The 25,155-nt window shown below is 43.9% G+C and overlaps 1 protein-coding gene across 1 annotated transcript; it reads right to left on the reverse strand.

Annotated features, from left to right (window-relative positions):
* LOC133788629 (phosphoglycolate phosphatase 1A, chloroplastic-like) lies at positions 1-25,155 on the reverse strand. Its single transcript, XM_062226187.1, has 11 exons — positions 24,817-25,155; positions 23,945-24,012; positions 23,712-23,804; positions 23,560-23,631; positions 18,917-18,988; positions 18,164-18,223; positions 17,955-18,007; positions 17,566-17,663; positions 1,260-1,359; positions 410-513; positions 1-324 (listed from the first exon to the last, which is right to left on the reverse strand). Exons 1-11 carry the CDS (start codon positions 25,094-25,096, stop codon positions 218-220), a joined length of 1,107 nt encoding a protein of 368 aa, XP_062082171.1. The 5' UTR covers positions 25,097-25,155; the 3' UTR covers positions 1-217.

Raw genomic sequence — 25,155 nt, forward strand, 5'->3', positions numbered from 1 at the left:
GAAGGAAAGTAACTTGTACATTTCATTTGAATCTTTTGAAATAAGAATGGTGCAAGTACAATTATTATTAATGTGTTTTTATATGTCATCATAAGTCCTTAATCAATTATAAGGGAAGAAGAAAATACAGGGACATTGCAGTGGCTATAAGTTGACAAAGATAAGAAAAATGAAAGGTGGGGGAACAATAACAGCATTTTTATAAGTTCTAAAATGATCATACAGTGGTAGCTTTGAGAGAAAGGAAGTCCGAGATCTTGTTGGTGTAAAAATCTGGTTGTATGGAGTTGTTGGGGCTCTGGAGCATTGACAAACTTGTGACACCTATCAAACAAACAAAATGCTTTATTAATTAACTGTCGAAGAAAATGAGTATGTCCTGGGAAAACACCAAAAGAAATTTAGTTACCAGAAAGGACAAGAAGGGTTTTGCAACCGCCATTTTGTCCGAACAGAATATCAGTATCTAGTCTGTCCCCAACCATGCAGATCTGCGATTTTTGGATCCCAAATCTGTCAACGCATTTAATCCAATGAAATAATGTTAGTGATCAGATATTCCTTGTAATAAATATGTTACTGAAATACATGTGTCCTATTATGCACTCATGTATGCATATTCTTCCCAATCTGATTTCATTTCGACTTTGTTATTATTCTAAAATCCAGTAAAGCTACTATTTTGTTTCAAAGTAGCTGACATCATTCTAGGTCCTTCAAAATAAATATTTAGCTAACTCATTAGTGAAATTTACTTTCAGTTCAATATTTAAACTGTTCTTTCCTGATGCTTCTTCTTATGCATTCTCTACTACAAATAAGGATGATCATGCTTATCTTCTCATTTTTAGATGATTTCAAATTATGATATCACAAAGATGTTGTCTCAACATGAAGGTTACTTATCAAATGCTACCTCAAACAAGAATAAGTAACAGCTGATGTAGCATGTGCCAACATCATCCCATGTATGAGACTCAACTTTCAGATATGTAACATTGGCAGCTCAATATATTTTTTTTAAATGGAGTCTCTGCCTAACCCTACAATATTTAGGGAGTAGGAAACTGTATTTGCTATGTAGGTGCCTAGGAGGGACTCAAACTGACTTTGTAGGAGCAAACCACATACCTAACTATTTGAACTAACCCTCTTGGGTTAATATTAACTACTTATTGGAAATAAGATTTAAAGCACTTATTGTTATTAGAAAAATAAACCAAAGAATATTTATTTATATATAAAGACTTTAGAATTACTCGTTTGCTAAGTAGTCCATCATAAATGTTGAGGGTTTTCCCACTACAAGTGGCTCACGTTGAGTTGATCCACCAAGAGCACCAACCATGGAACCACCACCTGAAATCAAATATAACTAATTGCGGTCTTAGGAAGAAAGTAATGTCATAAATAAGCAAACATTAAGGTTCTCGATTAAAGCTCCCTGCTCAACACAAAGAAGAGAAAAATCAAAAAACAAAAGCTGAAACCCATAGTATGAAAATTGAAAATGATTTGTCATATATGGTTGCATTTGGCATGCAGGATATGAAAAGAATGGTGTTGAGTACTATGCTGCGGTTGATACAGTACTGGATGCCTAGGTCATGATTTTGAAATTGACAGACGAGGATTTTTTTTTTTTTTTTTTTCATGGGAACAAGGGGGGAATATCCAGACTTTTCAATGCAATGAACTATTCCGCCCATGTGGGATCCAGTTAGTTATGTGGTTCAAAGAAGGACCAAAACATGGGATTAGAATAATTTAGTCCAATCCCACCTTTGTCCGGTTTACCAAACACAGGTATAGGCTTTAGGAAGAGAGCATAGTGTTTCACTAAAATTCATAAAGGGTTTACACAGTTCTAACGAAAACAAGTTTAAGATGTAATATGCCAACCAAAGACCTTTGGAAACACCAAGCAACAGTTACATCTTGGTTTTATGGAGATTTAGTTATTGCAATATATATATATATATATCTTCTATACTAGGTAGAAGCAGCAAGTTTACTTAGTTTTAAAGTTATAAACATTGTCTATAACTATAATAAATAATTGCTTAGTTTTAAAAAATATATATTTATATAAATATATATAATAGAATAAATTATAATTCTATAATATATATAAATATTTATATTAATAATCTCTACATGACATCTAAATACATATATTTGTATGGCTACATGACATATATATATAATATAAAATAAAATAATATTTAAAAAGAAATTAATAATAGAAATAAAATAATAATAGAAAAATTCATATTGTAGACAGTAGTATACATGTATAAATTATTTTTAGTTTTTAATATATCTCACAATTTCCTTTGGTGAATTTGATGAAGATAAATAGCTCCAATCACTTGATAAAAAACAAACTATCACATAAATTTATAAAATAAAATAAATAATATGTATGCATTTATTATTTTTAAATAAATATGATTTAATTATTTAAATTATCATAAAATATCTTTAAAATATCCCATTTTAATTAATTAATTAATTAATTTATTTTTGTTTAAGTTTATGTTTGTTCTAGCTTTTGAATTTGATAGTGAGAACAAAAGATTATATATTATATGTTTAATATAATATTAAATTTAAGTTTAATTAAATCTTATTTAAGTTATAAAATATACGATTTTATTATTTTTAAATAGTTATCATGGTAAAAAATCTAAAAAATAGCTTATTTTAATTTGTTTAATTATTTATTTAAATTTAAGTAATGTTTATAGTCTTCAGTTAAATAGAAGAATATTCTGTTAAATAAAGTTAATGAAAAAAATAAAAAGCTGTTAAAACCAAGAATTTTCTTCATCTACACATTTTTTTACTAGATATAAACAACGTGCAATATGCATATTTGATTAGTTTTATTTATAAAATTTATATTATTGTGATATAAATTGCAAATAAACATCCTATTTTAATTAAATAATATATTTATTTTTGTTTAAGTTTATATTTGTTTTATTAGTTTTTTAATTTGGGCGTTGTTATCCAGATTTCTGGATAGCGTTTAGATTGATGACCTCGGGGAAGCAGAATTATCGATGTCTTTCACGGAGGGTGACCAGAGCTCGCGGATGGACAGAAAGGCTTCGCCTCTCCTGTCTAGTATCCGGATTACTCTTCCAAGCAAGCACAACACGGAAACTCGTCGACTCTCCCGGACTCCCGAAGGATACCCCTCGGGGAGGCCCCTTCCAGGAGAGGCTCTTCGAGTGGTCTCCGCGGAAACAGTTCCGTGCCCCGCACAGAACAAAACCGAACGGTCGAGTCCGGGAGAAGGCATATTTGGAATGATATCCGTCTGACACAGGATCCCGCCTGACACGCCCGTCAGGTCAAAGCCGCACACATCCCAGCACGCCTAAGGGTACCTTTTCGCCTACTGTTCCGCTGACAACTTGGAAAAGACGGCTGACTTTGTGTGTTCCCCATACTTTCACGTAAATATACCCACATAGAGTCTGGTAGCCATGCTACTACAGTAATTGTATCCCCTATTTATGGCTGGTGTAATTAAGACTCATGTACGTAGAGAAAAACCCTAATCCGAAACCCTAGCTATAAAGACCCCTTCCTTTTACAAGAAGGAGGACCGAGAGATCACATAGCAAAAACTCTACCAAAATCTCTCTAGCTTCATCTTCTTCAAGAGAACCCGAGAGAAACATTGTGAGTGTGTGAAGTTCTTATGCACCAGCCATCTTACTGTAACCTTTTCCAAGTATAATAACATCGACTCGTGGACTAGGGCTTGTTAACGCCTGAACCACGTAAAAACTCTGTTTGTTTAGTTACATTTCAGTATTTCTACAGTTCTTATCTTTTTATTATTCTGTTAGTTATTCGTTTCCGAAAAACTCGGTAAACATTTTGGTGCTTTCATTGAGAGCTGTAGGAAGTTGTTAGTCAGCTCTTTTTCTGTGTACGTTTTTTGTATTCACTTCGTACTAAAGAGATGGTGACTACGCGAAAATCCGCTGTTGACAAAAATGCTACGGTCAACCCCGATACCGTGATGGAAGATGTGGTGCAAAGCGAACCCTTAGACTACCGAGGTGAAGACCCGACATCCCGCCAGGATCAGGTCAGTACCGAAGATACAACATACTTAGAAGACGAAGAAGAGTATGTCCAAGACGGTTATTACAAGGACGGCTGCTACTATGAGAAGGACCCAGAACTGGTCCAAGTAGCCGAAGAACTGGTGGCCACTAAGGCCAAGCTTGCTGAGCAGGAGCGCGTCTCCGAAAGAATGCAACGCATGATGGAACGCCTCCAAAGTAAGTTCGGAGATCTAGGCGACTCGGACGAGGATACCTCTGTTCGAGGTGGTGCTGATGCCCCCATGCCGGATCCAGCCGCTGCTGGACCATCCAAAGCCGCCCCTAACAAGGGCAAAGAAAAAGTTGGAGAGCCTGTGCGCGCTGACGCCCCTGCACCTCCTAAAGGCGTGAATCACCAGGCCGACTGCCCCCCCCGCGCGCAGAAGGTCTCTGGCGCTCCTAAGCCCAGACGCCCTTCAGCCCCAAGGGGGCACTCTGTGCCTAAAGGGCCCGGTGCTAAGGCACCCAGGCCTAGGGGAAGGAACAACCGCCCCAGTGATTCCGTCAATCAGGACGGTCGGGCTGCGAATTCGCACTCCGAAGATAGCTGGTCCACGGTGGACCTAAGAAGAAGGTTGGAGGCCAAGTATGAGAAGGCCAAAGGGGAAAAAGCCCGGCCTCGCGGAGATGACCTCCGAAATCATATTAATGACAGGCTCCGGGGACGTGACCTCCCGGAAAGTGATACGAAGAGGCTTGAGGAACAGATTGCTGCCTTGACCAAGCTGGTCCGGAAGCAAAGTGGGGCCCTGTCAGATTCTGAGGAGGAAGACCCGGAACCATGTATTAGGAGGATCGCGGAAACGTCCCTCCCGGATAACTTCAAAATGCCTCACATAGAATTATATGATGGGAGGACAGACCCGCGTACCCACCTAGCTAAATACAATAAAATGATGCAAGTGGCGCGCGTCAGTGAGGACGCCAAATGCATGTGCTTCTCACTCACCCTTACCAAGTCTGCGGAGGACTGGTGGAAAAGATTAGCTCCCGGATCAATCCACAGTTGGAAGGAGCTACAGTCCGCGTTTAGGAGGCAGTTTATTGCTGCCCGCGACCACGACATGGAGGTTGGTTCCTTAACCAACATCAAGCAGCAACCCACTGAGAACCTCAAAGCTTTCATTCAGAGAATGATGGAAGCTGCTGCAAAAACCAAGGTCAGCGATGACATGAAGCTGATCGCCCTTCAATCGGGCCTTACTGTCGGCTCCCTGCTATGGGGGGAAATGCAAAGGAGACGGGCAGAAACCCTGTCCGAATTCATGTCAAAAGCTCAGGGAATCATCAACCTTGAGGATGCCTACCAGCAAGCCTTTGGAGTTCCCCCGGCTCCAACCCCTTCCGTGACTGCGCCGAGCTTTGCTTCGCAAGCTCCCGCACCAGTCCTCACGCTTCCAGGAGCCCGATTCACTCCGAGTGTGTATGGGCCTTCCGCGTCTGCTCAGACGCCGGGTCAAACCCATTTCTCTGGGTATGGAGCGGTACAAACCGGATGTAGTATCGCTCCTAGCATGCCGCAGCCGCAAGCGGAAGCCCCGGAACGAAGTTTGAGCCAATCGCGGAGCAAACGAAGCGGAAGAAACTCCAACCGGGGAGACCATTCAAAGAAACCCCGAAAGGATCATGAGCCCAAGTTCACGGAATATACCAGTTTGATAGACTCGCGAGAGAATGTCTATCGGGCGACCTGTAATATGGTCAACTACAGGAAGCCCCCGAAAGTGTCTCACGGAGGAAGGCGTCCGCGAGACTCCAATAAGAGGTGTGAGTTCCACGGAGACGTGGGGCACACCACGAATGAGTGCCTTCAGCTGAAGGATGAGATCGAGTCCCTGGCAAGAGCGGGACACCTCGGTCAGTGGGTGAGAATACCCATAATCTATCCCGGACAGGGGGTAGTGCACGGAGCTGCATATTCACCAGGACAGGGGGGGGCCGCTAGCGCTCCTGGAGCCGGTCACCCCCAAGCTCCCGGGTCTCAGTTCCCAGCACTTCCTCCTCCACCTGCTCCGGCGCCCATTGCCTTGTTGGCTCCAGGGCCAGGCAACCCATATCCGCCCGGCCTTGCTCTGCCACCCGTTGACGGACACGTCGCCACCATTTCCGGAGGACCACACCTTGCCGGAAGCACCCGCAACTCCCAGAAGAGGTACTTGAGGGAGTTAGAGCACGCCGAGGAGATGTGCGCCTTGGTCCAATCACCTGCTCAACGTCCCCGAATGATGGATCTTCCCATCACCTTCACGGAGGACGATGCTCGACATGTGCACTTCCCCCACAACGATCCCCTCGTGGTGGAAGCCCAGATTGCCAATAAGAAGGTCTCACGGATCTTGATCGATAACGGAAGCTCCGTGAACATCCTCTTCAAAGCGGCCTTCCACGCGATCGGATTGACCGAGACGGACCTGGCCCCATGCCCCATCCAGCTTCAAGGTTTCAATGGGGACGCACTCATGCCATTAGGCAAAATTCAACTTCCGGTCACCCTCAGAGGAGAAAGCGACGCTTGTGCCTTCAAGCATAGCACATTCGTGGTGGTCGACTGCCCCACGGCGTATAATGCCATCTTAGGCCGACCGGTCCTGATCGATTGTGGGGCCATAACCTCGATACGTCACTTATGCTTGAAGTTTCCCTGCGACGATGGGCGTATTGGCACCCTCCGAGGAGACCAGAGAAGTGCACGGAGCTGTTATAACGTCTCCGTCCGAGTCGTCTACACGGTCCGAGAGACGTTTGCTGCCATTCCTTTGGCGGAAGTATTGCCAGAAACTAGGGATGCTCAGGAGGCATACTTTGACGAACTCGACCCAAGAGTGGGAATCGAGAAAGCAATAGAGCCGATGGAGGAAGTCGAAGAGGTGATCCTCAATCCGGGAGAACCCACCAAGGTCATTCAGGTGGGGAAAAACCTGCCGTCGGCCGTTCGAGATAAGATCGTGGCCACTGTGAAGGATAATCAGGATATCCTGGCATGGTGCCACGCTGATATGACGGGGATTAATCCCAATGTTGCGTGCCACGCACTCAACATAGACCCAGCTGCAACTCCAATTCGCCAAAAGAGGAGGCCGCTGGACCCAGTGAGAGCCGAAGCCGTCAAAGCTGAAGTGGACAAATTGATGTCCATAGGCTTTCTCCAGGAGTCGCACTATCCCGTGTGGTTGGCCAACCCAGTTCTGGTCCCGAAACCCGATGGGTCCTGGAGAATGTGCATTGACTTCACGGACCTAAACAGGGCCTGCCCGAAAGATTGTTTCCCTCTCCCGCGAATCGATCAGATGGTGGACGCTACTTCCGGGTACGAACTCTTATCCTTCATGGATGCGTACTCCGGATACAACCAGATCAAGATGCATGTCGCGGACCAGGAACACACCAGCTTCCTCACGGATAAGGGTGTCTACTGTTACGTGGTCATGCCTTTCGGTTTGAAGAATGCTGGGGCGACTTACCAGCGTCTGGTAAACAGAATGTTCAAGGACCAACTGGGGAGGAACATGGAGGTGTACGTGGACGACATGTTGGTAAAGTCCAAGACCTCCGGGGACCACAGTAACGACCTTGAGGAAGCTTTCGCCGTGATCCGAAAGTACGGGATGAAACTAAATCCAAAGAAATGTACTTTCGGGGTCTCGTCTGGGAAGTTCCTCGGTTTTATTGTCAGCTCCCGCGGCGTGGAAGCCAACCCTGAGAAAATAAAGGCGTTCATAGATATGCCTTCCCCCCGGAAGCATAAGGATGTCCAGAGCGTTACCGGAAGGATAGCTGCTCTCAGCCGCTTCGTATCCAAGGCCACCGACAAGTGTATCCCCTTCTTCAATGTTCTGCGAGGGAACAAGAAGTTCGAGTGGACCCCCGAATGCGAAGCGGCCTTCCAACACCTCAAAGAACATTTAACCCGAGCCCCCATTCTGTCCAAGCCGGTCGAAGGAGAGGCGTTGTTCTTATACCTAGCTGTGACTGAGCACGCAGTAAGTGCCGCTCTCGTCCGGGAAGATGGCCGTATCCAGCTCCCTGTGTATTACGTAAGCAAGAGGTTATTGGACGCCGAGTCCAGATATTCGATGATCGAGAAACTCTCCCTCTGCTTGCTGATCGCTTCACGGAAGCTGAGGCCATATTTCCAGGCGCACACCATCAAAGTACTCACCAACCACCCTCTCCGACAAGTCCTGCAGAAGCCCGAGTCTTCTGGCAGATTGCTTAAGTGGGCCATGGAACTAAGCCAGTTCGACGTCCACTACCAACCGCGTGTTTCCATGAAAGGTCAAGCTCTCGCGGACTTTATTGTGGAGTGCTCGGGAATGAATGACCTCCCAGAAGATCCTGTCCCGGAACTTCCCACCTGGAAGGTCTACGTAGACGGAGCCTCAAATGAAAAAGGAGCTGGAGCGGGGGTTATCCTAATATCTCCCCAAGGGCATCAGCTCCAGAGCGCCATCCGTTTCGCATTCCCAGCATCCAACAACGAGGCAGAACACGAAGCCATGTTAGCTGGGTTACGACTGGCCAGAGAAGTCGGAGCCCAAAAAATCGAAGTGTACAGCGACTCCCTACTTGTGGTAAACCAAATATCCGGGGAATACCAGACGAAAGGCGAAAGGATGGCTGCCTACGTGTCTCTCTCCCGCGACCTACTGCAGCATTTCAAAGGCTACCAAATCCGCCAGGTCCCCCGGGACCAGAACTCACTCGCGGACACGCTGGCCAAGCTTGCAACGGACCCGGAGATTGAACAGTATGGCTTAGTCCCCATCGGGCACTTAGAAGCCCCCAGTACTGAGACGCGAAGGATAAACGCCATCATCGACCATTCCCACTCCTGGATAGGACCCATCCTCAGATTTCTCACCACCGGAGAACTCCCCACCGATAAAGCTGACGCAAGGAAGCTCCAGTATCAAGCTCCCCGATACGTGGTTATGGATGGAAAGCTTTACCGCAGGGGGTTGTCCATACCCTTCCTTAGGTGTGTTGCCGGAACCGAAGTCAGCACCATCATCCATGAGATTCACGGAGGCTTCTGTGGCGATCATACCTCCGGGCTGAGCCTCTCCAAAAAAATCCTTCGACAAGGATACTTCTGGCCCACCATGAAGAAGGATTGTGTGGATTATGTCAGGAAGTGTGAGCAGTGCCAGAGGTACGCCAAGGTTCCGCGAGCGCCGCCTACGGAAATTACCCTAATGACCAGCCCCTGGCCATTCGCCGTTTGGGGCATTGACCTAGTAGGTTCCCTCCCCACTGGAAAGGGTGGAGTGAAGTACGCCATAGTCGCGGTAGACTACTTCACCAAATGGGCTGAAGCTGAACCTATGAACACGGTCACATCTAAAAAAGCACTGGATTTTGTCATCAGGAATATAGTGTGTCGTTTTGGGCTTCCACGGAAAATTGTGTCCGACAACGGAAAGCAGTTTGACAGTGAACACTTCACGAACTTCTGTGCTTCGCATGGAATTATCAAAAGCTTTTCCGCAGTCGCCAGACCCCAGGCTAATGGGCAAGTGGAAGCTGTAAACAAAATATTAAAGACCACGTTGAAGAAAAAACTCCAAGCCTGCAAGGCTCACTGGCCGGAAGAACTTCCGCGAGTACTTTTGGCCTATCGCACAACAGAGAGAACTTCGACGGGGCACACGCCTTATTCCATGACCTTCGGTTGCGAGGCCGTCATCCCAGTAGAAGCTATGATCCCCTCTCACAGGCAAGACACCTACGATCCTACCCGGAACCATGCCCTCCTCCAGGAGTCCTTAGACATGATCGAAGAGCTCCGGGAGCAGTCGCAGGTCCAACTAAAAATGTACCAAGGCAAGATAGCCCGACACTTTAACACGAGAGTCCAGAGCCGTGCATTCGAAGTTGGGGACCTTGTCCTACGGAGAGTATTTCCTGCTACGCAGGATCCGGGAGTAGGAGTCCTTGGACCCAACTGGGAAGGCCCCTACGAAGTCCAAGAAAAAGTGGGCCATGGGACGTATCACTTAAAGAGACTCGACGGATCTAAAGTCCCGCGCGCCTGGAACGCGGAGCACCTCCGCCGTTACTACCAGTAAGCCCCGGACCATCCAGTCGGAAGTCCTTGGTGAAAATAACAAAAGTGAAAAATGTGGAAATAATCCTCCCTGTTGTAAAACTAACGCCTAGCAGGCTATTTTAATGAAACACGGAGGGATTCACTCCGCTTTTACTGCACTTTTTATCCCTATGTTCAAAGCTGCGTTTTAACAAGTGACCACGCGGTCCGGAGACGTCCGGACCCCACGCTCACTTGGGGGGTATACATGGCTAAGGCTTAGCCATACGCCCCTTGAACAAAACGTACACAGAACACCACTTATGTGTTAGCATTGTGTTTGAAGTTTTTAAATTGTTTTGCTCTAATTGTTAAGCTTAGGTTTATTTGTTGCCATGAACATGCTTGCATTACGTGTCATATGTGCATTATGTGCTTAAGTGAAAATTGCCACAGAAATGCCTGCCATTATGTATCATGAGAATTATCTCTTGTGTAGCCCAGCGATGGACGGGACTGGGGGTTGAGGCACGTTCATAGAGCTACGCCAAAACACCCCCAACTCCTTGACAAGTCCTTTGCAGAATTCTCCGCGAGCTCTGTAGAGCTTTGCTTCGCAAGCTCCAGCTCCGGGTCCCGCAAGGCGAAAGATGGCAAGATCCGCGAGCGCTGAAGAGCTTTGCTTCGCAAGCTCCAGCTCCGGGTCCCGCAAGACGAAAGATGGCAAGATCCACGAGCGCTGTAAAGCTTTGCTTCGCATGCTCCAGCTCCGGATCCCGCAAGGCAAAAGATGGCAATCCCAGCGAACAGTATAACTACAAGTCCCGGGATTGGCTATTTGCCTCAGGAAAGATAAAGTACGGTGAAAGGAGCCTGGCCGTTGGAACCAGAAAACCTTCGTAACCTAGAAACTACGTGGGAAAAGACATCATTCGTTAAAGCTTCAAGTGGGAAGTGCATAAGTTTTGGCCGTTGGAACCAAAACCCCATACGCCCCTACAACAGTTTCTACCGTATAAATGTCTACCCTAAGCGCAAAGATAAATAAAGAACTCGGCAGAAAAGAAAGGAGAATGCTATGATTATGGCAAAAATGTCCGCAATGAAAAACTCAAAATGAAAAACAATTAAAGATAAAACCCCTTCAAGCGTTGGGGGTAACTACAGCGTCCACGACCGCAGCTTCGGGGGCATCTGTTTCAGCTGAGGCTGGCGGAGTCGGCTCATTGGAAGGAGGGATTTGGTCATGAGAAGGTTCAGAGGTCCCCGCCTCTCCGGGATCTCCCGCCTCAGGAGCTTCAGCACGTTCGTCAATGTTATAAGTTTGGACGTACGCCTCTGGGCCCTGATCCCACACGAGTAGCTTCTCCCTCATGGCTTCGGCATCATCTCCCAGATAGCCTAACACCTCCGGGTTCACTTTCCAGAGTTGATGCATGAGGACCACATGCGATATATTAATAGTCCTGTTCAGTATCACCTCAGCATCCTCCTTCTCCTTCAACCGCTCCGCCTCGGAGGTTGCCAGCTGTGCTTCCGCGGCAGTTAGTTGGGCCCTCAATTTTTCCATTTCGGCCTTGGAGGCATCCCGCTCCCCCTTAAGAGAATCAATCGCCTTGCGCTGCTCCCTATTTTGGTTCAGCACGGATTGCTTCTCGGTCACATGCCCCCTGGCAGTGAATTGCAAAGCCCCGATCTCTTTATCCTTCTCGGCGAGCCCCAACTGAAGCATAGACACGAGATCCCTGCTCCTCTTATGGAGTTGCTCCTCGTCGTGCAGCTTACTCTGAAGAGTGGAATATTCCTCTTGCCGCTTAAGGAGGAGATCGTTCTTTGATTGCAAGCGGGCTTCCAGGGTATCTTTCTCCACCTTGGCTTGGGACAGCTCTTCCCGGAGCTTAGAGTTTTCGGTCTTAATCCTATCCGACCGCTGTCTAAACTCATTCTCTGCCTTGGCCCGGTACTCTTGATATTTGGCAAGATATTTCTTCTCCGCCTCTTCTTCAGCCGTGCGCCGGGCCTGATCAATCTTCTCCGAAGCCCCCAAGGCCTGTTGGGTCAGTCTCTGTTTCTCCGCTTCCAAGGCCTGGCGAGCCAGTTGGCTCTCCTCCAGCTGAACCAGAGCTGCACCAACCTCCCGGAACGAGCGTTCCGCGATCATAGAGGCCTGCAAGGAAAGACAACAGAATGAGCTAAAGCAGGACCAAAAGACAGGTGGTCCCAAAAAAATAAAATAAATAACAACTGACGGCTTACCCCGGACAGTTGCTGCTTCACAGCGTGTGTCAGCAACAGCGGATCCTTGCTGCTGCTGATGACCCATTTCTCAGAATTGAGCTCGCATAAGCTCAGGGCCATGTCCTCCATCATCTCAGCTCCGAACTGCGCCAATGCACGTCCGAGCCTAGGCACCAGCCTCTTCTCCAAGGCTGGACCATCCAGAACCGCTCCGGCCGGGTGAGGAGATCTCACCCCCTCGGCCAGCTCAGCCCTCTTCACAGCAGACAAGTTATCTGCCCTTCCCTGAGTAACAGCCTTCTCCGCCTCTAGCCGCCTCTTCAAAAAACTATCGGCCCGTCTTACACCCTCCAGGAGGGCAGCGGGAAAACTGGTTGGCTTCCGCGGAAAGTGGAACTTCAGGCCAGGCAGGGGAAGATTGGTTGTCTGAGAAGACGGAGACCCTGGAAGGGTGGACCCCCTTTGGGCTGGAGGAGGAGGCAGCCGGGGTATTAAGGCCCCGGTCTGTTGCTTTTGCTGCTGCGGTAGCAGAAGTAATTGCCCTTGTTGCTGCTGCTGGTTTGGATGTTGCTGTTGCTGCTGCTGCGGCGTTGGTGATTGTCTCTCTTGTTCCTGTTGCTGCTGTTGTTGTAGTTGTGATTGCTGTCGTTGCTGTGGTTGTTGCCTTCGACCGGGAGAAGAGTGTCTAAGGCGTTTGTTCTTAGCACCCTCAGCATCTTCTCCGGGACGCTTGCTCACCCCAATTGTCCTCACGGGGAACACAAGCCCTTCCCCGTCGCTACTGCTACTCGAGACCATCATAGTCTCGGAAGGCCCTTCAGCAGGGGACTTCTCTACCCTCGGAGACGCTTGCGCCTCGCCACTTGTCTTCTTGGGGGAGGCAGCCTTACCTCCCCTACCAGCCTTGGTCTTCCGTCCTTTCCCCGTGGGCGGGTCTTGGCTGGTGGCAGCCTTCTTAATAAGCAAAGTAACCCTCCCCAACATCTTGGCTTCGGGATACTCTGCAAGAAACGTACAAAGCAAGGTTCACGAACCAACAAGAAATGAGAAAGAAGATAAGCGGAAGACAAGACAATCAGCAACATAAAAGTACAAGCAAGCCCGCCAGCAGGGAACAAGAAACAAGAAAAAGAAAAGTTTGAAAGGGACGACCATGCACGAGAAACGTGGATGGCCTTCCCCGAGCAAAACAAAACATCGCTTCCTGCTCCAGGAAGCTCCCGTACTCCTTGAAGTCCGGGAAGAACATGCTGAGAGAGGAAGGGTCAACCATGATGACACCTTCTGGCAGACTACCATCACTCAGACACCAGAGGAGCTCATCTACCCTATCACAGTACCTGTCGAAAGGTATCCTACGCGGATCTAGCCTAAGGAAACGGGGATCAAACCCCATCTGAGAGGTCTGGGAAACCTCAGACAGGCTGGGGGTGTAGATCAATCGAAAACTAGTCTTACCTCTCCCGGAGGAACTAGCCCCCGGAGCCCCTTCGTTAGGGTAAGCCGCGGCGTGGCGAGCCTCGATCTCCTCTCCCTCCGGCTGGGGGTCGGGGAACCTCTCCGCCCAACTAGGAGATAGAGTATTTTCGTCCCGAGCGGCTTGGGTGATCACCTTAGACAGCTCCAGGGCAATCTGCTCCCGGATGTCAGCCGACACCTGAGTCTGCCCCCTACCACTTACTGGCTCGATATTTTGGAAGGAGGCGAGTAACCCATACTCCCTCAACGATTCGGAGGTCACAAGTCCCTCCACTCTCAACTCTTCCTCAGAAAGCCCTTCGTAGAACTTGGACCTCCTTATCATCTCCGCGCAGCGAGGTGTCCGCGGAACGACTTCTGCAAAAATCAAATACAAGCGTTAGAGATCCTCCCAAAAGGCAAATCAAACGCAAAGAAACAAAGTTGAAAAGGAAAAGAAGGAACACTTACCAGGGATTTTGAAGTCCAAAGATAGGACTGGCACCCTCTTCAGCGGGAAGCCAGTCGTCAGGAACCAGTATTCCCGGAGGTCTGGATCCCTCGCGGTATGACAAGTGGGGCACATCACATCCGGGTGCCTTTCTAGCCTGTAAAACCCCACCTTGTCTGAGTGACCCCTCATAGGCTGAGACTTCAACCCATAAAAGTACAGCACCTCCTCCGGGGTAGGAGCTTCCAGTCTCCGGGACTTGCAAAAGATGAACCACCCCGCTAAGAGCTTGTAGCTGGGAGGAATTAACTGGAAGGGGGCAATCCCCGCCTTCACACAGAAATTGGCGAAGTAACTCCTTAGGGGCAAGTGCGCTCCGCACACTATGTGTGCCCAGCTCCAGGCACCAAAGCCCTCGTGGCTCTGGCTAGCTGACTCGCCCAGCACCGACAGACGGTGCCACATCAGACCTGGGATGTTCTTCAGGCCTGCCTCAGAGGAATACAGCTCCAGCATGCCATAATTCCTGAAAAGGTTCGGTTTTTGGTCCATCTCCCAGATGGAACTATTGGAGGTTGGTGGGCTAGCCGCGACCGCTTTCGCCTTTCCTTTCCCCTTTCCACCAGCGACAGGAGAGCCCTTCTCTTGGGCAGATTCAGCCTCCCCCGCAGCAAGGAGTTGTTCCTTCGAGATGTTCGTCACTGGACAAAAGAAAAGAAAGAAGAAAACACTCTAAGCAGTCAGCACCCTTGTCATACCCGAAAATTGCTTGGAGAGGCTCCCACCGAGCTTGCCGAGGGATTGGCACCATGCCACCCGAAGGACAGCAAGGAACCAGACTCAGACCCCGAGCCTAAGCCCACCAAAAGAAGTGTTTTTCCAGAGAAAGACACCCTAAAGGCGTTCATGCTTATGCCCTAAAACAGCAAAACAAGGGACGACTTTCCAAACGCAAATCGCCAAAACACGCAGAAAAGGCTACTTATCGACTCACAATCAATCACATGCCTACCAAAGCCCTATTCACACATGCACATAAGCAATAATGGCAGAAACCTCTACCCTAACAACTACCAACAACCTAAGGTTTGGGAGGAAAGAGCAAAGTAGAAATACTTACTGATATTCGGGTAGGTGGAGGTTGAAGGAGTAACTGGATCACTGCACAGCACGATCGCGAGAAGTAAAAGCTGCAAAGATGAACGGCGATTCAAACCAGGAACTTCGGGGAATAAACCCACTGCCAAATCAAAAAGAAAAGTTTCCAGATACTTACCAAAAGAAATGGCAAGTTCGGAGGAACGTAAGCTGGGAAGCCTGAGAGTTCGAAGGTTTGGAAATCTGAAAATCCTAAAGATGGAGAATCTGAAAGCGTAAAGAGGAAGAAAGGTCCTTTCCCTCGTTTTTATAGCAGGGAAGAAGCCGTTTCGAATTCCTCGAGTGGACGGTCCCGATCTTCCCATTCTATGTGCGTCAGATCCAACGGCTGGAGAGGAAACGACGATCCTATTTATGACTCCTCGGATGGGAATAAAGTATTTATTTCCCATCATTACACCACCTCGGGCCCTGAGTACCATTATAAACCGTCAAATAGTCAGATGACTGACGCACGCATCCTCAACCAGTCGCCTCACGCACACGTCTTGGTCGCAGAACCATTCCCAGAATGACACGTGATCCTTGCCGCACTTGAGTACTTGATCTCAAACAGAAGAAATTCCTTTTCTCTTTCATACTAATACTCAGGCGGGAAAAAGGAACCCTTCCGGGAACACAGAAGGTGCCCCCTCGCCTAGTCTAAGAAACCGATTGTACAAGCTCCCGGATCTCTCAAAGCTCCGCGACCTTGGGGGGTAAATGTTATCCAGATTTCCGGATAGCGTTTAGATTGATGACCTCGGGGAAGCAGAATTATCGATGTCTTTCACGGAGGGTGACCAGAGCTCGCGGATGGACAGAAAGGCTTCGTCTCTCCTGTCTAGTATCCGGATTACTCTTCCAAGCAAGCACAACACGGAAACTCGTCGACTCTCCCGGACTCCCGAAGGATACCCCTCGGGGAGGCCCCTTCCAGGAGAGGCTCTTCGAGTGGTCTCCGCGGAAACAGTTCCGTGCCCCGCACAGAACAAAACCGAACGGTCGAGTCCGGGAGAAGGCATATTTGGAATGATATCCGTCTGACACAGGATCCCGCCTGACACGCCCGTCAGGTCAAAGCCGCACACATCCCAGCACGCCTAAGGGTACCTTTTCGCCTACCGTTCCGCTGACAACTTGGAAAAGACGGCTGACTTTGTGTGTTCCCCATACTTTCACGTAAATATACCCACATAGAGTCTGGTAGCCATGCTACTACAGTAATTGTATCCCCTATTTATGGCTGGTGTAATTAAGACTCATGTACGTAGAGAAAAACCCTAATCCGAAACCCTAGCTATAAAGACCCCTTCCTTTTACAAGAAGGAGGACCGAGAGATCACATAGCAAAAACTCTACCAAAATCTCTCTAGCTTCATCTTCTTCAAGAGAACCCGAGAGAAACATTGTGAGTGTGTGAAGTTCTTATGCACCAGCCATCTTACTGTAACCTTTTCCAAGTATAATAACATCGACTCGTGGACTAGGGCTTGTTAACGCCTGAACCACGTAAAAACTCTGTTTGTTTAGTTACATTTCAGTATTTCTACAGTTCTTATCTTTTTATTATTCTGTTAGTTATTCGTTTCCGAAAAACTCGGTAAACAGGCGTGACAACAAGAGATTATATATTATATCTTTAATGTAATATTAAATATTATACGTGGATTTTACATTTAAGTTTCTTATTAGTTTTTTTTATAAAGTAATTTGTTGCTAATTGACAATAGATTATATTATATGTTTAATATGATACTATTATAATAAGTGAATTTAAGTTTAATTAAATTTTATTTAAGTTATAAAATATATGATTTTATTATTTAAAAATAATTATCATTGTAAAATATCTCAAAAATATCATATTTTAATTTATTTAATTATTTATTATTTTAAAATAATAAAATATTTTATTTAAATTTTTTAATTATTTATTTTATTTTATTTAAGTTTGAGTGGTTACAAACTACTGTTAAATATAAGAATATTCCGTTAAAGTTAACATTAAAAAATAAAAAACTGAACAATTTCTTTTATAACATTAATGATGTAGAAGATATATATATATATATATATATTAAGAACAAAACGAAGAAAGGAAAGGAAAAAGAGAATCGAACCTGCCCATTCCTGAGCATCAGTAAGATGAGTGACTGCATCACGATTTGTTGCAATGAAAAGACAGCCTGGATTTTCACGTATGCAGAGTGTTCCATACCTTCAGTTGGAGAAACGATAATTTATGATCAGTGACCACAAATGATACCTTAATTAATTTTTAACTAAAGAATTAAAAATGGATTCTCTACAAGTTATGTAGCAGATAAATGTCCTAAAATCCAGCTATTTAGAAGCAAAGTCTGCCTTTAAAAAAAAAAAAGAAGTGAAGTCTGCTTTATGACTTTCTTGCAAAAAAATCATGGGGTAAAAAGATAATCAAACAAAGAGAAGTACTGAAAGCATATGAAGACAACAAAAGGCCACATCTATTATTGTGAGAAAAACTTACTGAATTTTGTAGTAGTTGAAATAACGATCAAATCCTACTACAACTGCCCCAACCTAGAAATAAGTAAACAAATTTCATTAACAAGATTAAGAAAAGCATTTTGCCTTTTGGTTCTTCAGTTGTGCAATCCAGAAAGTATAGATAAGCCATAAATCAATGAAAGCAATTTCGTTTTGTACTATGCTTTCAAAATAGAAACCCAAACTTACATCCTTGTCATGTTCCATCAGAAATCCTGGCTTGAGTTCGATCTTTTTATCACCATCTGTCTGTAATAGAAGCCAATTGAAATTTAAGATATGATGTGCTTCATTTGTAATCACAAGGTCCATATCTCTCTCGAATTAGTCTATGGCAGGCGAATAGCAAGCAAGATACACCAATTAAGCATTCAGATAAAAAGTTATGAGCAACCATTCGTAGTGAAAATATTGTTTTATGCCTTCTGATTGTTAAGGAACACAAGAACAAGGATACATGTAAAACAAGCACAGAAAGATATGTTCATAAAGCAATATTGTTTGTGGGTGGATGGAGATAGTAAAAGTTTCATACCTGTGGCAGCTTCCTGGTCCCAGTAAAAAACCATGGTCATTTTCAACATGAAATAAATCTTATTCCCGTTTACATGAAAATTTTCTTCATTATCAGGAATCTACATACCATGTAAAATATTGTACTTACTTTCAAGATTTTGACAAAAGAGGAAGAAAAAGAACACTAAACGAAAGAATAAAGATTGATTCTTTCAACAGTTGGCAAGCAGCAAGATTTATGATTTGGAATTACATATAAATTTCACAGCTCAGACCTAAGACTTCCAAAAGAAAATTGAAGATGGAAATTGCAGCTGTTTAGTCTTAGGTGGTGCTTTTGTCAGTTGAACACTACATCACTTTGCGTAGCTAAATTTAGTAACTATATAAACTTCAAGTACATTATTAGTGCAGTAGATTTCTTACTGGTCCACCAAGGTACTGAATTCCAGCAAGCTCAAGCTCCTTTAAGATTCCATCTTCTCCAATCACGTAAACCTGCAATATCTCCAACCATCAGTGAATATTGTGATTAAGGAGCACTAAAATTGTAGAAATATCTGAATTATTAGTTAGTGTTTTACTTTTCTAAGGTGTAATTAATGTAAATTAGTTTATATCTAGAATATACCTTTTGTACTCAGCCTGATTAAACGCTATTCCTTTAGAAATGAAAAATAACAATCAAGAGTATATTTTTCTACATAGCATCAGAGATTCAGAAGCTAAAAAATTAGGAATTTCTTTTCATTTTTTCTCAGCCCTTTCTTAAAATAAATTAGGGTATGGTACTCTTGAGGTTCAAATCTTAGAAAACTATTTTGGAGTGGTTTTCTATTTTCACCTCCGATCTAGAGAGTTTGCCTAGCCTCTGATCGGTAGAACCCCAAAATCCGATGCCCAATAGAGCCGTGCGTGAGCCCCACGCTCCGCCTCCAGCCACTGCCCTCTCCGCCATGCGTCGGTGCATGTTGGCGCGTTCAGCCTCCGACAGCCATTTTTTCGGTGTCCTCTTCAATGGCTTCCTTCATCTGTGGTTCTCCTACTCACCTTGGCTTGTTCTTGCCCTTGCTGTCCTTTTTTGGTTTGTTCAGTTTTTTTTATTCGGACCATTGAAAATCAACCATGGTCACTTCTCGAACTGATCCCAACACCACTTGGTATGCTATGATGGGTGCTAAACGTGACACATTCCCTTTCACCACAGATCAGATTGCTCAACTCCATAGGTTGCTCAAGTCGACTTCCGCACCAACTCTGCACTCTCCGGGATTTTTCTCCACTCCAAACACTTCTACTGCGTTGAATGCACAAACTTCGCCATGGATAATCGACTCCAATGCAACTAACCACATGACTGGTCAATTTCATCAGTTCATTACTTATATTCCTTGTCCATGTACTAGTAAAATAAAAATTGCTAATGGCTCTCTCTCAACTGTGGCTGGTAAAGGTTCCGTTTATCTATCTCCTCTCCCTACTTTTAAAGATGTCCTCCATGTGCCAAATCTATCTTGTAATCTCCTCTCCATTAGCAAACTTACCCTTGAACAATGTTGTATTGCAAAATTCTCACCCTTACATTGTGTTTTCCAGGAATTGTCCTCAGGGAAGATGATTGGAAGTGCGAGAGAATGTAGAGGGCTGTACTACTTTGATGTTGACCCTTCATCTACTCAAGGGAATAAAAGGTTGCATTCTGGTTGTACTAATTCTAATTCTGATATTATGAGATGACATTACTGATTAGAACAACCTAGTTTTCCCGGTCTGAAACACCTGTTTCCTAGTCTGTTTAAAAACAAACACTTGAACATGTTCAAATGTGAAGTGTGTCAATTTGCAAAACATACTCGAAGTGTTTTTCGTTCTCGCTCCTATAAGACATCTCATCCTTTCACTCTCATTCATAGTGACATGTGAGGGCCATCCCGCGTTACAAATATCTCTAATACCCGCTGGTTTATCTCCTTTATAGATGTTCATACTCGTTTAACTTGGGTATTTCTTTTAAAAGACAAATTTGATGCCGCTACCACCTTCAAAAAATTTCATTCAATGATTAAAAATCAATTTCAAGTTAATCTCCAAGTTCTGCACACTGATAATGGTACAAAATATTTTAATTTAATGTTAAGTGATTATCTTATCTCTAATGACATTGTCCATCAAAGTTCATGTGTTCGTACTCCCCAAAAAAATCGACATCTGTTAGAAGTTGCTAGGGATCTCATGTTTACTACTTCTGTTCCTAAGATTTTTTGGGGAGAAGTTGTTTTGACAGCAACTTATTTAATCAATAGAATGCTTTCTCGTGTCTTACAATATCAAACTCCAATTTCTTCTCTTCTTAAGATTTATCCTCAGACTCACCTACTCTAAGATATTCCACTAAAAACGTTTGGATGTACAACCTATGTTCATGTTTTAGGACCTGATCATACCAAACTTGATCCTTGTTCTCAAAAGTGTATTTTCCTTGGGTATTTTCCACCAAAAAAGGCTACAAATGTTACAACCCTCTCACTCGTCACCTTAGTGTCTCATCAGATGTCACATTCAATGAAGAGCAACCTTTTTATCCCAACACTTCGCTTCAGGGAGGGATTGTTAGGGATACTCACTACTGGGATACCTGTTTACCAATGATAGGACCTGAATTCAGTCCACCCATCGAGTCTAGTCCGCCAACTGAGTCTAATCTGCCAATTGAGTCTAACTCTGTGCTAAATTCTGAACAAAACACTTCTGAAATGGAAAAGACAGACCGAATAAATGCAGAAAAAGAGTTGTTGGTTTATACTAGACGACGAGACAAACATCAAGTAATACCACCAGCTACGGATCTCATCTCCCATGAGTCTTAACCAGTGACAAATCCCAATGTAAGTGATTCTTTGAGTCCAATTTCATTTGATTCTAATCCTAGTTCAAGTGTGAGAATCAGACCGGCCCATTGCAAAAAGAAAGGGAGTGGAGAATTGTACTTTACATCCTATATCTAAGTACGTGTGCTACAACAGACTCACACCAAAATTCAGAGCCTTTGCTGCAAAGATTGAGAAGACAATTATTCCAAAGAATATTGATGAAGCCTTGTGCATTCTTGAGAGGAAGAAAGCAGTTGAAGAGGAAATAGGGGTGGAAAAAAATGCTACCTAGAAAATAGTTGCTGAGCCAAAAGACAAGCATGTGGTAGGATGCAAGTAGCTATTCACAGTGAAATACAAATGTGATGGTACTATAGAAAGATACAAGGCGAGACTGGTTGCAAAGAGGTTCACTCAAACTAATTGGGTGGACTATACAGAGACATTTGCATCAGTGATAAAACTAAACACAATAAGAATTCTCTTATTAATAGCTGCTAATCTTGATTGGCTATTGTAGCAACTTGATATTAAGAACGCATTTCTAAACGAAAATTCAGAGGAAGAGGTCTATATGAAGATTCCTCCTGACCTCGAAGGAAAATATAGAAAAGAAACAGCATGTCACTTAAAGAAATCTCTCTATGGCTTGAAGCAGTCACCACGAGCATGGTTTGAGAGGTTCAATCAAGTGATCAAGAAGCATGGGTACAAATAAGGTCAACCGGATCATACTCTATTCTTCAAACATTCACAAGATGGTAAGATTGTAATTCTTATGATCCATGTTGATGATATGATTCTAACTGGAAATGACCTTAATCGAATGGAGGAGCTTATAAGACTACTAGCCCAAGAATTTGAGGTAAAAGATCTTGGTCAGATGAGATACTTTTTGGGTCTGAAGTTTGAAAGAACCAAGCAGGGGATTTCAGTCTCTCAACGTAAGTATGTTATTGATCTACTCAAAGAGACTGGTATGCTCAGATGTAAACCAGCAGCAACACCAGTGGAACCCAAGGGGAAGTACAAGAAGAATGAAAAGGAGAAACTTGTAGACAAAGGGATGTATCAACGACTAGTAGGAAAATTGATCTATTTGTCTCACACCAGACCTGACATTGCCTTTGCAGTTAGCTTGGTTAGTCAGTATATGCACAACCCTTTAAAAGAACACTTGGAAGCATTTTACAGGATATTACGGTATCTAAAGAAGACACCTAGAAAAGGTCTGTTGTTTAGAACAAATGGGGAAAGAGGCATAGAAACTTTCACTGATGCAGACTGGGCAGGTTCAATTGAGGACAGAAGATCAACATCTGGATATTGTACCAAGGTATGGGGAAACCTTGTTACTTGGAAAAGCAAGAAGCAACCTGTTGTCGCAAGAAGCAGTGCTGAAGCTGAGCTTAGAGCTCTTGCTTAAGGAGTATGCGAATTGATCTAGATCAAACGAGTGCTTGGAGAACTACAACTTCAAAGAGCGAATCTTTTGAAACTATACAACGACAATAAATCAGCTATTAATACAGCACACAATCTGGTTCATCATGATAGAACCAAACATGTGGAGGTGGACCATCATTTCATAAAAGAAAAAATTGAAGAAAAAGAACTTTGTGTCGTTTATGTGCCAAGCAAACAACAAGCTGCTGATTTGCTAACAAAAGTATTATCAAAAGAAAGTTTTGATGAGCAAGTGTGCAAGCTGGGCATGTGGGACTTGTATGCACCAACTTGAGGGAGGGTGTAGAAATAATCTGAATTATTAGTTAGTGTTTTACGGCTCATTAGTTCGTGTTTTACAGCTAAAGTGTAATTAATTTAAATTAGTTTATATCTAGAATATACCTTTTGTACTCAGCCTATTTAAAGGCTGTTCCTTTAGAAATGAAAATAACAATCAAGAATATATATTTCTACAAAAATTAATAGTAATCTGCATTTAACATTGAAAGAATGGCCGATTCATATCAACCCTCTGCTTTTGATAACCACACGAAGAGGAAAAACCATTTAAGCTAGAAAAAAATAAAATGCTACATCCACTAAAATGTCTAAAATCACCTGAGATTGTAGCCTTAAAATAATGTGGCTTCTGAAATATGAAATAAGAAACTTATTGGTTGACACCATATATCACACTAACTGATTTTGCCAGCATATAAGAATAACGGAGTGTTTCTTTGCCGATATTACCTTCTTATCTTTTGGGAAGTTGATAGACTTCAAATAAGCAGCAGCAGCAAAAGATGATGCAAAAATTTCCTCCTGAAAGCATCTGATGTGGCTATGAATACTGAGTTAAGGAACATTTACTACGATGGCAGAGAATTGAATGACAAACTAACCTCGCTGACACTGAGGCCAAGTGTCTCAAACTTCTTCCCATATTGCTTCCTAGACTTGGTGGAGTTGTTGGTAACAAAAACTAATCTCTTTCCCTAATGAAAAGGAAATCAGCAAATCCATAAGAATGTTAAACAAATGTTTGATTGATAAGTAAGCTAACAAGATTAATGAAATATTATCCGGTGAAGGCATATAAATTAGATAATTCCATGACTAAAACCATAAAACAAACCTTTGACCGCAGTAGATCAAGAGTTTCTGGGACTCCATCTATTAATTTATCTCCTTTCCATATAACACCTGCATATATGGAACATTTCTCATCAAAACAGTACATTTGTAATACTTTTTCTCCCACCCACCTCATCGTAGACAACCAACAAGAAAATCTAGTAATTTTGAAGCCATTTAAAAAAAAAAAAACAGCACTACTTCTATTATTTAATAAAAGGAGAAATAATACAAAGAGTGGAGTAGTTTTGAAGCCATAGATAAATGAAACCTCTTAGAGCCTCTACGCCAACAACAAAATAGGGGGGAAATTAGGAGAATTAGACAATTTTGTAATACCAATGTCGATTTGGAAAAAAACATATGCTTCAAAGTTCTTTGCTGAATGATCTTTTGCATAATCGACTATGGTGTTAAACGTGATCAAGAACACTGCTTGGCTTTGCTTAGTAAAAACCACCTTCATGGATCTATTTGCCAAGGAATCCCTTTAGTAGTAAGGAGTTTTATGATCGAGATAACTAATTTTTGAACAGTTGGAACTACTTCTGAAGACTGTATCGGTGTCAAATATTAACAAATTAAATTACTGGCATTTGGTTTTAAGACAGCTTAACTAACTCCAAATCCAACCCATCTTACAATACACTGTCATTCTTTTTCTAGGATGAAATACCCAAGAGTCCAAAACAAAAGGGCTGATTACTAGTACTACCAAGTGAAATTATACTGGATTTGTTTGCATGTATTTACTTAGTCTAGATATGATCCAAAAGCAACTTCACTTCAAAACTGACCACGAATGGTAAAAATTAAAACAGTCAAACAGAATAAAAACAGCGACAGAAGACCCAGAAAAGCAAATGGTCTCACCATCACAGTCGAAGATAAAAGTCTCGACAGAGTCAATAAGCTCGTCAGCATTCGTGAGGGGCTGGGCGGAGGCTCGAGTAGTGAAGCTCTTCTTCATTCTGGATGACTTGCTAGAGCTTCTCCTGATGTTCCATGAAAAGGTTGAGGAAGTGAGAAAAGGGTTCGTAGAAGAAGAGGAGAGTTGGGCATTGGTAACTCTGCCGAAGAAGAAGGACTTCGATAATGGATTTGGAGAAATGGCAGAAATTGAAAGAGAGGCTGTGACTGCTCTGCCCAGCATTTCTCTCTCTTTCTATTTGGGATGATTTTTAACACTCGTGTGTTTACGGGTCGTTTAAG

Source organism: Humulus lupulus, chromosome 7, assembly GCF_963169125.1.
Source record: "Humulus lupulus chromosome 7, drHumLupu1.1, whole genome shotgun sequence".
Taxonomy (NCBI): domain Eukaryota; kingdom Viridiplantae; phylum Streptophyta; class Magnoliopsida; order Rosales; family Cannabaceae; genus Humulus; species Humulus lupulus.